The sequence below is a fragment of the Dermochelys coriacea genome, chromosome 8, assembly GCF_009764565.3.
Source record: "Dermochelys coriacea isolate rDerCor1 chromosome 8, rDerCor1.pri.v4, whole genome shotgun sequence".
In the NCBI taxonomy this organism is placed as follows: domain Eukaryota; kingdom Metazoa; phylum Chordata; order Testudines; family Dermochelyidae; genus Dermochelys; species Dermochelys coriacea.
In genome coordinates this window covers 38,468,253-38,481,697 of record NC_050075.1, presented here as the reverse complement: position 1 = coordinate 38,481,697, position 13,445 = coordinate 38,468,253, and the positions used below count along the sequence as shown (strand labels likewise).

At 41.8% G+C, this 13,445-nt stretch overlaps 3 protein-coding genes across 26 annotated transcripts in view; all 3 read right to left on the bottom strand.

Moving 5' to 3' along the window:
• The window catches only part of LOC119859844 (protocadherin gamma-C5-like), a 372,734-nt gene that overhangs the window by 74,452 nt on the left and 284,837 nt on the right, over positions 1-13,445 (bottom strand). Inside the window, exon 1 of one of the 24 annotated variants that reach the window (XM_038412604.2) lies at positions 5,464-8,105. The exons of 22 other annotated variants lie outside the window; for them this stretch is intronic. In XM_038412604.2, coding sequence (XP_038268532.1) covers positions 5,464-7,887 — 2,424 coding nt within the window. In that variant the 5' untranslated portion in view covers positions 7,888-8,105. Of the gene's footprint in view, positions 1-5,463; positions 8,106-13,445 lie in introns of those variants that run through there. One more of the 24 variants, XM_043490727.1, reaches the window with a different exon arrangement.
• The window catches only part of LOC119859868 (protocadherin gamma-A10-like), a 159,159-nt gene that overhangs the window by 62,133 nt on the left and 83,581 nt on the right, over positions 1-13,445 (bottom strand).
• Positions 9,319-11,251, bottom strand: LOC119859847 (protocadherin gamma-A4-like). The gene is given in 2 exon segments (XM_038412623.2): positions 9,319-10,543; positions 10,545-11,251. Coding segments are annotated over 2 exon segments (1,932 nt in total).

Here is a 13,445-nt window from a genome sequence, read left to right as displayed (position 1 = left end):
TTCTCCTCAGAAAAGAGTGTTTCTAAAATAACTAGGAAAAGTTTCTATTCTCCTACACTTTACTGTAAATTATACAGTTGGCCATATTCCCCCATAGAACCTCACTAAAGAACGTAGTAAAAAAATTCCCAGAAGTTCTCTCAGGTATACAAAATATAGGGCACCTCAGAAAAGGCAAAAATGTTTCCCTAAAACCTCTGTATTCAAAAGTTTTCTTACGATGTAAAGCTAGAATAAGTCTGTCAAATATTCCTACACCAATGTGACATAAATCTAGCTACAACTACATGCCTACTAGACTGAAGGAATTTAAACTAGCCATTTGATTTCTATTAATACATGTACTAGGAAACATATAATTTGTCTTAGCTAAACGTTACTAAGATGTTTTAGAATCTAATTTCTAATGCTAACAATGCCATGAAAAACACATTAGTATAATCTGTCACACATATTTCTCAATCTGTCAAGGCTCAAATTTAGGACAAAAGAAAATTACTATTGTAGGAAACCTAAAATGATGTCGAAACTGTCTCTTCATCATAAATATATATTTACATAGCCTTATGTAATGTTTATGAATTTTCAATGTCTATGCCTTTCAGTCATGAAAGTTTACAAAACCCCTTTTTGGACTGAAATAAACTGGGTTGCAGAATAACATTGTAGAGACCTGTTATAAAATATTCATTTTACTTTGCACTAAAAATGTATAGTCGCTAGAAAGCGATGTTTCCAAAAATATACACGAATTTCCACTTGTTTGTAATATTTCAGGCAATTAAACTCTCCAGTCTCGCTGATTAAATAAACTACCAGGTTTGCAACAAACGTATATTTCATAAGAATTGGTAAAAGGGAATTAGGAGATCTCCTTTCTATGGAACAATAATGGACTTAGATGTATCTATGGACCAAATGTTCAGTTGACTAGTGTGACGTTGGCAGACCAGGTGCCAGCTTATGCCAGAGCCCCAGGCCAATTCACTTGTGTATTAGTATTGATCAATGTAATGGTTAAATGTATAAGGGTGTATTTGGAGTTTAAACTACTTGAAAACTAGTGGGACGTTACTTACATTGTTTTCTCTTATATGTATCTCAGTGTAGTAGCAAACATTACATTGTGGATACTCCTGTAACTAAATAAGCCATCAAATGAACCATCCAACAAGCAAGAAGCCTTGTGAAATGCAAATGAAGAAATTTAACAAAAAACCTGATAATTTCAAAGAAAGTGGTCATTGCGTGTGAGGATCAGAGGTCAAAGACTCAAAATGCATTCCTCACTCTCCCTCAACAAAGGAAAAGCCCACACTAGTGACACTGTCAACTTGTTTTCTGTGAGAAGAAGCAAAAAATATGGATTCAAGGAAAGATCTTTCATATCTGGACTGTTTGGACTCTTAGAGGGAAGCCTACCAGATGCAAAGCTGAGATTCCCAAAGAGAATTTGGGAACACTGAAATGACTTTTAGGAAACTGGCAGCTTAGTACATCGCTGCCACTATTTGGAGTTCTAAACAGTGACTCACCTGTAGATATATTTCACCTGCTTTAACAGCTTAATAACTCTTATTTTCTTTTCTTAGCTAATAAACCTTTAGTTAGTTTACTATAGAATTGGCTACTAGCACTATCTTTGGTGTAAAATCTAGAGTACCAATTAATGTGAAGTAAGTGACTGGTCTCCTGGAACTAGGAGCAACCTGATGTAGTGTGATTTTTTATTTAAGTGACCTTCTATCACAAAGTCCAGTTTCCGGGGGTGGCAAGATAGACTGGAGAGTCTGATGGGACTATCTGTGACTCCATGGTAAAACTGGCATTGTGATCCAGGAGTAGGGTGACCAGATGTTCCGATTTTATAGGGACAGTCCCAATTTTGGGGTCTTTTTCTTATATAGGTTCCTATTACACCACACTATCTTGATTTTTCACATTTGCTGTCTAGTCACCCTATCCCGGAGTTCACATTTGTTCCTGGCTTGGTGAAATCTAATTATAGAACACATCACCAGTTTGGGGGAGTCTGCCCTGCTTGTGACAGTCTGCCCTGAGGTAGGTGCTCACAGTTGCTGTGCCAGTGTGGATGTGGTGCTCCTGATTCTCCTCCACTGAATGTCTGTGTTTTAATTCTGTCTTTGGCAGAATGTTACCGGTAATGTTGATAGTTAAACCGAAGCTAAATTCATTCCTAGAATATCGTTCCTTACTGTTCAGTCCAGATCCCTTGAGTGCAATGCTTCATTTGAAGTAAAAGGAGTGCTGGGGCTCAAGCAATCTTTTTACTTTCATAACTGACCTATCAAGCCCAGAGGTTCAGGGGCTCAGTCCTGGCAAACCCTGGCACAAATTAAACATTGGATGAGTGTGAATCTGAGCTCTGTGTTCTGTGCTGCCTAACAGCCAGGCTGGGCTGGTTGGATCTCTCATCACGTTTCTCTCCCTGATTGGTGAACAGCGGTGCTCAGTGTCTCAATTAATAACTGAGGAACCTTCATGCTGGAGTTTTTGACAAGTACTTTCATTTGAGAATTAACATTATAAATATGCTGTTTTCTCATTATTATGTACATAAATATGAAGTATTCCCAAGGAATAAAATTTGTGTTTGTAGGACTGATTGTTACTTATAAAGTTTTAGTGGTTTAATTTTGTTTATTTTGTTTACTTGACTATGAATTACAAATAGCTTGGTCCAGAATTATCTCATATATATATGAGATATATGTTTCTCAAATCCAACTATCCTCTGTGCATTTCACTCTGATGATGCATTGTGCAATTGCTAAATGCTTATATCTTTGTAGTAAACTTATACCTGACTTCCATGTCAATAGATGTACTATTTCATATTTTTTTATTATTTGATTTGTTCATTTTTGTTGTTTAAGTCCATTCTTGCACTGTGGATTAAATATAAATAAAGGACTCAGGAGTGCTATCTATGGGTTGGCTTTATCTATTAGGTGATAAAATAATTTTTACTCTATATATTTATGAGTCTGGTGGTCTTCATACAAAGTTTTGTAATATCTAGAACAATGGAGAGCTATTGGAATTGCTACTAGAAGAATGCTACTTCAAGGGGAATATATATTCCAATAATGCAAACATTTAAAATATCAAATCACACATATGGGACACACACACATACTAGTAATGTCAATGTGATCAATTGCTGAGACATATGGTGAGTAAAATCACATAATACTACAGCTTGTTGTATACTTTTGAACCAGTAATACACCTATTCCATGGCAAAAACATCTAACGTAAACATTCCAGAAGCTAAAACAAAATCACTATTTTAAGACTACCAACCAGATGAGTACGTTTCCCTTTTCCCTCTAAAGTGGTGTATGACCTTCCTCACATAAAAATTAAAGAAATAAAATACAATAAAAACACTGGCCATAGTAGTCAATAGCCAGTGAGAATAGGAAGAGTCCACTTCTTGCAAGCTAGAAATAGGAGCACTGTCTGTTGCTGTTGAAAAAGAGTTATAGCATTCCAGTGGAATCCAGTATATGCTTCTATTTTGGGAAAGTGTAGAAAAACTGTTTTTTAAAAACCATGCCACGGCCAGTAGGCCTCAACTGAACACTGAAAAATGCATAGCTGGAAACCAGTCTGGCTCATCTGTGTATTAGTATTGTTAAAACAGGAATTATTAGATTTATAAAAATGTATTTAGTGTTTAGACTTTATGAAATGATTGTAAATTGCTGCATACATTAATCTCACTTATAATCTCTGTACCCCATATTATAAAGTAATGTTTAAGCATTTGCTCTATAACTGTAAAAGTGCTTGTTCTGAAACTGTAACCCGCCCCCAGTCAGGAGAGAAGCAAGTGTGAAATACTAGTTTACCACAGGAGATGTTAGCTCCTTCGCAACAAAGGCCTATAGACACCAGACAAACCACTGTGGAACATCAGAGGACAAAAGACTTTGTTGATTTGTTGGTCCTCCCTCACAGGCACTAAGAGCAGACATGCATGTGGACTCCTCTCATCAGTTTGAACTCTGGGGGAAGGGCATGGAGACCTCTGACAAGAAGAAACTGAATCTCTTTGCAGCTTGGACTTTGCTAGGGCAAGATTTCTAAGAATAAGCAAGGGATCCACAGCTGCTTAGCCAAGGTTAGCCCTAAAGGACATATAGAACTTCCATATTAGAGCAGCTTCTATCACCTTATGAAACCTAAGACTGTAACTCATTTGTCAGTGCATGTTTATCTGCTTTAATCTTGTAAATAACACTCTAATTTCTTTTTCTTAATAAAAATTAATAAATCTATTTAATAAATCATTAGTTAATTTACTGTAAACCTGGCTACAAGTGCTGTCTGCATTGTAAGGATCCAAGGTGCCATTGACCTGGGGTAAGCGATTGGTCCTTTGGGACTGGGAGTAACCTGAATATGGTTATGATTTTTGGGATAAGGGACTGTCTATCAGAGAGATAAGCTTACCTAGGTGGCAAGACAGACCAGAGTACCCCAGGGGACTGTCTGTGACTCCATGTTCAGACTGTAATAATACTTGAGGAGTTTACACTTGCTATTTGGTTGGTGAAATCTAAATATAGAACTCACAACCAGTTAGAAGTTTGTGCCCTGCATCTTAACAGCCTGTCCTGTGGTTGGTACTTGGGCTTTTGAGCCACCCCAGACAGCTTAACAATTATACATTCACTTTTATATATAAAGACTTTTTAAATGCATCATTTAAATGTTAAAGGTATCTAGCTTTACACCCCTACTGAACAGTTGGACTCATGATAACTAAGGAAACCTAACTTGAAGGAGAAGTTACAAAGAAAAAAAGTCCAATTAAAATGTTTTAAAACTCTGTACATTACTTGTAAAACAAATGTCCCCCTTGTAAGATATGAACATAGACACACTACAGGAAGAGGTGTTGTAACGGTTTTATCATAACTTCCTTTGAATGACCCGCATAACGCTCTAATATCTTTGCCACTGTTGAGTAATTCAGTCATCACAAACTTATGCCAATAAAACTTTTATATCACACCACAAAATCATGGTACATAAGGGACACGTAACGGGTGGGTCATCGGTGGACCAATAGAATACTTATATGTTTGTGTCTATATTAACTAATCAGGTTCCTCTCAAACTCTTAGAAAAGACTGCTGCAAGAGAAGCAGTTTAATCGTTTGTTTTATATCTTTATCTTACAGTTGATCCCATTGTGCCTCAGCTCCTCCCCAGTAAAATGGGTAAAATAAAGCTACTCTAAAAGGCAGGAGTATTGTGGAAACAACTTCATTAGTGTTTCAGAGGTGCCAACTGTGTGCACCATGGAATAGTCTAAAAACGACTACGGTTCAATTTCACAATGACTTCCTACACTTCTTAAAGATGAAAAGGGTTACTTTAAAATCTTCAAACAAAGATGAATATGAAATTATAAGTTCGCCAGCTCACCTCCGCAGCAGTCTGCGTCTCAGCATGTAAACTACTAGATGCATTGCCCATAAATACCATTCCTGAGCTTTCACCGCACAGAATATTATCTGCTACCTGGACATTTGGTTTCAGGAAAGCGAAATCATTCTTCCTGGCGTCTGAGGACAAACACAGCTGGTAGGAATAAGGCAAAGTCCCATCTTCATAGTTGGGTGGGAACATAGAGCCGGTCTTGGAATAAGGCTCCGGACCAAAACACTGAAGTAATTTAGATTTCCTTGACGTTCTCAATTTCATCACAATGGCCAATGTCACTGTCAGGAGGAACAAAAATGAGATCAAAGCTAGAGCTACAACCAAAATAATAGTAAAGCCAGACTGAGATTCTGAATCACCCGATTGGTCGCTCATTTCCGGAAGAGCCTCTTGGAAGTTCTCCGCAAACACCAGGTTGAGAGTCACTGTGGCGGACAGAGGCGGCTGCCCGTTGTCCTTCACCAGGGTGACCAGCCTGTGCTTCACGGCATCTCTGTCCGCAAAGGCGCGGGCTGTCCGGATCTCCCCGCTCTGCAGCCCCATGCTGAAGAGCGCCGGATCCGTGGCCTGGAGCAGATGGTAGGAGAGCCAGGCATTGTGTCCTGAGTCAGCATCCACCGCCACCACCTTAGTCACCAGATAACCTGCCTCGGCCGAGCGAGGCACCATCTCGAACAAGGCGGAGCCATCGGCTCCGACGGAAGGGTACAGGATGCGAGGGGTGTTATCATTCTCATCCACAATAAACACCCTGACGGTGACATTGCTGCTGAGAGGCGGGGACCCGCCGTCTTGGGCCTTCACTTGCATCTCAAACTCCCGGAATTGCTCGTAGTCGAAGGCGCGCTGCGCATAGATCGCTCCGGTCTGGGAGTTAATGGAGATGTAGGAGGAGAGAGGCAGCTCCTGGAGGCTGCTGCTCAGGATGGAGTAAGTGATTCGGGCGTTCCGGTCCAGATCCCGATCTGAGGCTTTTACTCTGAAAATAGAGGCCCCCGAAGGATTGTTCTCTGGCACATAGGCGGTGTAGGAAAGTTTCTCAAAGACAGGAGCATTGTCATTGATATCCGAGATCTGCAACAGGATGGTTTTCTGGGTGGAGAGCGGGGGGGAGCCTTTGTCTGTGGCGGTGATTGTGATATTGTACTCCGGGGTCCTTTCTCTGTCCAGGGTGCTGTCTGTGAGGAGCTTGTAGTAATTATTAGAAGACGACACTATAGTAAATGGAAAATCATCCAGTAAATGGCATGAGACCTTTCCATTATCTCCAAAATCTAGATCATTAACACTGATCAGAGCTATCACTGTCCCAGGTACTGAATCTTCTGGGACAGGACTGGACACGGATGTGAATGTCACTTCTGGGGCATTGTCGTTCTCATCAATAACCTCTATTTCTACTTTGCAGTGTGTCACTAGTCCGCCTCCATCCTTTGCTTCTACTGCCATGGTATATTCACGTGTCTCTTCAAAGTCCAAGGGCTCCTTTATCGTAATTTTTCCATTTTCTGAGTCCAGGCTGAATTTCTGAAGCTTCTTTTCTGATACCTTGCTAATAATGTAGCTGATCTGAGCATTTGAACCTTCATCGTCATCGTTGGCTTTAACCTGAAGCACTAAGTAGCCAGTTGGTGCATTTTCCCTCAGGCTGACTTTGTAGAGCTCCTGAGTGAAGATGGGGGGGTTATCATTGGCGTCGGTGACATTAATCCATATCTGGGCAGTCCCAACTCTCTGCGGCTCTCCCCCATCCACAGCCGTGAGGATCAAGTGAAGGCTGCGCTGGCTTTCCCGATCCAGTGATTTTTGCAGCACTAAATCTGCATATTTATTTCCATCCTGGCTCTCTTTGACTTCCAGGATAAAATACTGATTGGGGCTCAATTGGTAACTCTGTAGAGAGTTCATCCCAACGTCAAGATCTTCAGCATATTCAAGGAGAAATCGAGCCCCTGGCAAACTGGATTCACTGATTTGTAGATCGATGCTGTCTTTTAGGAAAAGCGGGGCATTATCGTTAATGTCCTGGATCGCGACATTTATGTGGAAAACATTCAAAGGATTTTCCAGCACAATTTCGAAATTTATGACGCAGAGTTGAGATGTCCCGCATATCTCCTCCCGGTCTATCCTGTCATTCACATAGATGTTCCCACTTTCTCCATTCACGCTGAAGTATTGCTTTTTAGCTGCAGACACGCCTCGTAGCTTTCGCCGCGGCAGTTCTCTCACACTCAGCCCCAAATCCGTGGCGAGATTCCCCACAAGGGAACCTTTCGCCATTTCCTCGGGAATCGAATAACGGATCTGCCCCGAGATCTCCGGGCAGAACAAAGACAATAAGAAGGGAAACAGCAGTACTTGCCGTGTGACTGCCCAGCCCGGCTCTCGGCGGTTGATTTCCATCCCAATGCAGGTCAGAATTCCTCTCCTCTTCCTGTTTGTTTTTCTTTGTTTTCATTACATTAGAAAGGAGGGAATCAACAGTAACCTATCGCAGACAGAGCCCGGATTGCCTGTTGATTATGTGTACAGAGAGCTCTGACGACGACCCCCTTTCGGAGCCGGACTGTGAAGGTTTCTTTGCTATGCTTTTTCTGATCTGCGCTGTGTGACGGAGCAATCGCGCTACAGGAGGCTCCAGTGGATTTCCGTCTCCAGTCCTGGCTCCGCATTGGCCAACAGCAGCACCCTGAGTCTCAACCGGAGAACTGCAACAGCAGTGATCTTATTCAGGTGCCGGAATAGTTCAAGTGACTATCATGGGAGGTTTTCTTTTCTGCTTACAATGTATTCGATATGTACAGCGTTTTAAAATTATTGTCCCTAATTGTAAACAAGTGATTCACAAAATAGATGTAAACAATAATAAATAAATAAATAATAAAGAAAAATAAAAAATACCCGTGAATGATATTTGTTTATGCACATGTGTATCTATCCGTCTGTGGATAGTGCCAGGCCTTAGTTTTCTGTGCCATATTCGTGCATGTGGTGGGTCTGATTCTTTAAATATATATTTGTATGTATGTGTATATGTACGTATGAATATGAATAATGGTAAGAACTTTCCAACACTTTTCACAATTTCTAGTTAAGAATCACATCTACCACATACCTGAAATACACCCAAAGATACTTATCTATTGTTGGACACAAGATAATATTTTTAATAAGAAAATGACATGAGCGGCCGCGGGCTATAAACATCAAAGAAAACTTCTGAGCGAAACAATTTTCTTACATGTAGAGCATTATTTTCCTCTTTAGATTATTTTTTTCTTCAAAAAAATCTGTCCACCACAGAAAGTATTTCTAAATCAACTAAGAAAAGGTTCCAGTCTCATAAACTGAACTGTAAGTACGCACTAGACAAAGTTCTCCTACAGAACTGCCCTAAGGAAACACAGTAAAAGGTTGCCAGTCATACCCTCACGTGTCTCAAATTTCAAGCATCTCTGGGAAGTTAAAATTGGTTCTAATAAACCCGTGTGCTCAAAATCTATCGTATGATGCAATGAAAAAAAAATCTTGAAATATCCCTGCACCAATGATAGATAAATTTAACTATAATTATAGGTCCACTTCACCAAAAATAGACAAAGGTAGTGCCAGGTTTTATATCAATCTCTATTGAATAGGAACTGATAAAGTGATTTAGAATATCTCTTCTTTATAGCTCAGTACAAACCTTACTGTACACCCACACATTTTATTTATATGTAGTGACCAAATACTCCGCTGGTTACAATACCACATAATCTAATTCCAAATGAATTACACGTGCCTTTACTGGCTCCACAAATGTATTTAGACTATAAAAAAGCGCCAAAAATATTAGCTCACCTGAAGCGAGGTCTGATCCCCGTTACTAATGTTTAATTCTTCAGTAACTAGAATAGGATCCTTTATCTCACAAGTCTGATCACTGGTCACAGTATTTGCATAGTTTGATTTGGGAAAGTTGAATTGGCTCTTTCTGGAGTCCGTGATTAGAGAACCCTCATGTGAGTAGGAGTGAAGAAAAGCTCTGACTCCATCGATCCCCACAAACTGCGACACGGGAACGCCACTGAAAGTCACACTCGAGGAGTCAAACAGCTGCGAGTTTCTCCACCTGCGGAGCCTCAGGGCCAGTAACTCTATGATAAAGGTAAAGAACAAGCAGGAAACGGAAGCCACGGCGATCACCAAATACAAGGTGAGGCTGGACTGGGGGTCTACAGGAGCTGAGAGGCTGCTTAAATCGGAGAGGATTTCGGGGATGCTGTCAGCCACCACCACCGTGACAGTGGCCGTGGCAGAGAGAGGGGGCTGCCCGTTGTCCTTCACTGAAACCACCAGACTTTGCTTGAGCGCATCTTTGTCTACGAAGTAGCGAGCTGTCCTGATCTCGCCGCTGTGGAGTCCGACAGAGAAGAGCCCCGGCTCTGTAGCCTTCAGCAGCTGGTAGGAGAGCCAGGCGTTCTGCCCGGAATCTGCATCCACCGCCACCACCTTAGTGACCAGGTAACCCGGCTCGGAGGAGCGAGGGGCCAACTCCACTCCCGTGGAGCCATCGGTGGGAAAGGAGGGGTGTAAGATGTGCAGGCTGTTGTCATTCCGATCCAGTAGAAAGAGAGTGACGGAGACATTACTGCTGAGAGGTGGGGAACCCCCATCCTGAGCCTGCACTTGGAACCGAATCTCCCGGAACTGTTCGTAATCGAAGGAGCGCAGAGCGTAGAGAGCCCCAGTCTCGGAGTTAATGGAGATGGAGGAGGACAGCGGAGCTTCCTCGATCTAATCCTCGGTAACAGAGTAAATGACTCTGGCGTTTCCCCCCCAGTCGGGGTCACTCGCTCTGAGGGAGAAAACAGAGACTCCTCTCGGGTTATTCTCCGGGACGTAGCCGGTGTAGGAGGTTTTATCGAAGAGAGGACAGTTGTCGTTCGTGTCTAAAATCCGGAGTGGGATCGTGATGGCTGTAGAAAGAGGAGGAGACCCATTGTCCGTGGCGGTCACTGTGATGTTGTATGCTGCTACCTGCTCCCTGTCCAGGGCTCGGTCTGTCACCAGACTAATAATTCTCGAAGGGTTTCTTCAGCTGAAAGGGGAGGTTGCTGGGTAGGGAGCACGTGACCTCCCCGTTCTCTCCTGAGTCTGGATCTTGCACATTTAAAAGGGCGATGACAGTCCCCGGGGGAGAGTCCTCGGGGATCGAGCTAATGAGAGACCTGAGAGCGATTTCCGGAGCGTTGTCATTCACGTCGCTAACAACGATTACAATTTTGGATCTGTCAAAAAGGACTCCCCCGTCATGAGCTTGCACCTCAATTTCATATAATGCAGCTTCCTCAAAGTCCAGATTTCCCACAATAGTTACATCTCCTGGGTTCGAATCCAGTTGAAGTTTTTTTGAAGCTTTGTCTGTGATTTTTTGGAAAGAGTATTTCACCTCTTTGTTGACTCCTTCATCCAGATCAGTGGCTTCTACTATAACAACCTGGGAACCTTCAGGCACATTTTCCCAAATGCTCACTCTGTAGACAGGCTGGCTAAAAACTGGGGCATTGTCATTAGAATCCAGAACAATTACGCGGATTTGCGCAGTGCCGGATCTGACTGGATCTCCCACGTCAATGGCGGTGAGGATTAGATTGTGAACGGCTTGTTCTTCCCGGTCTAGAGACTTTTCCAGCACCAGTTCCGCGTATTTTATTCCATCAGATAGCGTTTCTACATCCAGTAAGAAATGCGTGTTACTGCTGAGTTGGTAGCTCTTGCCCATATGCTCAGGGTTTAGCTGATCGCCATATTTGGGGTCGGGAAGGAATTTTCCTCCAGGGCAGATTGGAGAGGCCCTGGAGGTTTTTCGCCTTCCTCTGTAGCATGGGCCACCGGTCACTTGACGGAGGATTCTCTGCTCCTTGAAGTCTTTAAACCACGATTTGAGGTCTTCAATAGCTCAGACATAGGTGTGGTTTTTCTTAGGAGTGGGTGGGTGAGATTCTGTGGTCTGCGTTGTGCAGGAGGTCGGACTAGATGATCAGAATGGTCCCTTCTGACCTTAGTATCTATGAATCTATGAATCTAATTTCAAGTCTAAACTTCCTGGTGGCCAGTTTATATCCATTTGTTCTTGAGTCCACATTGGTACTGAGCTTAAATAATTACTCTCCCTCTCCGGTATTTATCCTCTGATATATTTATAGAGAGCAATCATATCTCCCCTCAACCTTCTTTTAGTTAGGCTAAACAAGCCAAGTTCCTTGAATCTCCTTTCATAAGACAAGTTTTCCATTCCTCGGATCATCCTAGTAGCCCTTCTCTGTACCTGTTCCAGTTTGAATTCATCCTTCTTAAACATGGGACACCAGAACTGCACACAGTATTCCAGGTGAGGTCTCACAAGTGCCTTGTATAACGGTACTAAAACCTCCTTATCCCTACTGGAAATACCTCTCCTGATGCATCCCAAGACTGCATTAGCTTTTTTCACAGCCATATCACATTGGCAGCTCATACTCATCCTATGATCAACCAATACTCCAAGGTCCTTCTCCTCCTCCATTACTTCTAATTGATGCGACCCCAGCTTATAACTAAAATTCTTGTTATTAATCCCTAAATGTATAACCTTACAGTTCTCACTATTAAATTTCATCCTATTACTATTACTCCAGTTTACAAGGTCATCCAGATCCTCCTGTATGATATCCCGTTCCTTCTCTGTATTGGCAATACCTCTCAGCTTTGTATCATCTGCAAACTTTATTAGGACACTCCCACTTTTTGTGCTGAGGTCAGTAATAAAAAGATTAAATTGGTTAGATTAGATTACATTAGATTGGTCCCAAAACTGATCCCTGAGGAACTCCACTGGTAACCTCCCTCCAGCCTGACAGTTCACCTTTCAGTAGGACCCATTGTAGTGTCCCCTTTAACCAATTCCTTATCCACCTTTCAATGTTCATATTGATCCCCATCTTTTCCAATTTAACTAATAATGTGGCACGGTATCAAACGCCTTACTGAAATCTAGGTAAATTAGATCCACTGCATTTCCTTTATCTAAAAAAACCTATTACTTTCTCAAAGAAGGAGATCAGGTTGGTTTGGCACGATCTACCTTTTGTAAAACCATGTTGTATTTTGTCCCATTTACCATTGTCTTAAATATCCTTAACTACTTTCTCCTTCAAAATTTTTTCCAAGACCTTGCATACTATGGATATCAAACTAACAGGCCTGTAGTTACCCGGATCACTTTTTTTTCCTTTCTTAAAAATAGGAACTATGTTAGCAATTTTCCAATCATATGGTACAACTCCTGAGTTTACAGATTCATTAAAAATTCTTGCTAATGGACTTGCAATTTCTGGTGCCAATTCCTTTAATATTCTTGGATGAAGATTATCTGGGCCCCGATTTAGTCCCATTAAGCTGTTTCAGTTTCGCTTCTACCTCTGGTATGGTAATATCTACCTCCATATCCTCATTCCATTTGTCATGCTACCATTATCTCTAAGATCCTCTTTAGCCTTATTAAAGACTGAGGCAAAGTATTTGTTTAGATATTGGGCTGTGCCTAGATTATCCCTAACGTCCACTCCATCCTCAGTGTTTAGCAGTCCCACTTCTTCTTTCTTTGTTTTCTTCTTATTTATATGGCTATAAAACCTTTTACTATTGGTTTTAATTCCCTTTGCAAGGTCCAACTCTACTTGACTTTTAGCCTGTCTCACTTTATCCCTACATGTTCTGACCTCAATAAGGTAGCTTTCCTGCTGATCCCTCCCATCTTCCACTTCCTGTATGTTTTCTGCTTTTTCTTAATCACCTCTCTGAGATTCTTGCTCATCCACCTTGGTCTACAACTCCTGCCTATGAATTTCCCACCCTTTCTTGGGATGCAGGCTTCCAATAGCTTCCGCAGCTTTCATTTAAAGTAATGCCAGGCCTCCTCTAGCTTTAGATCCATA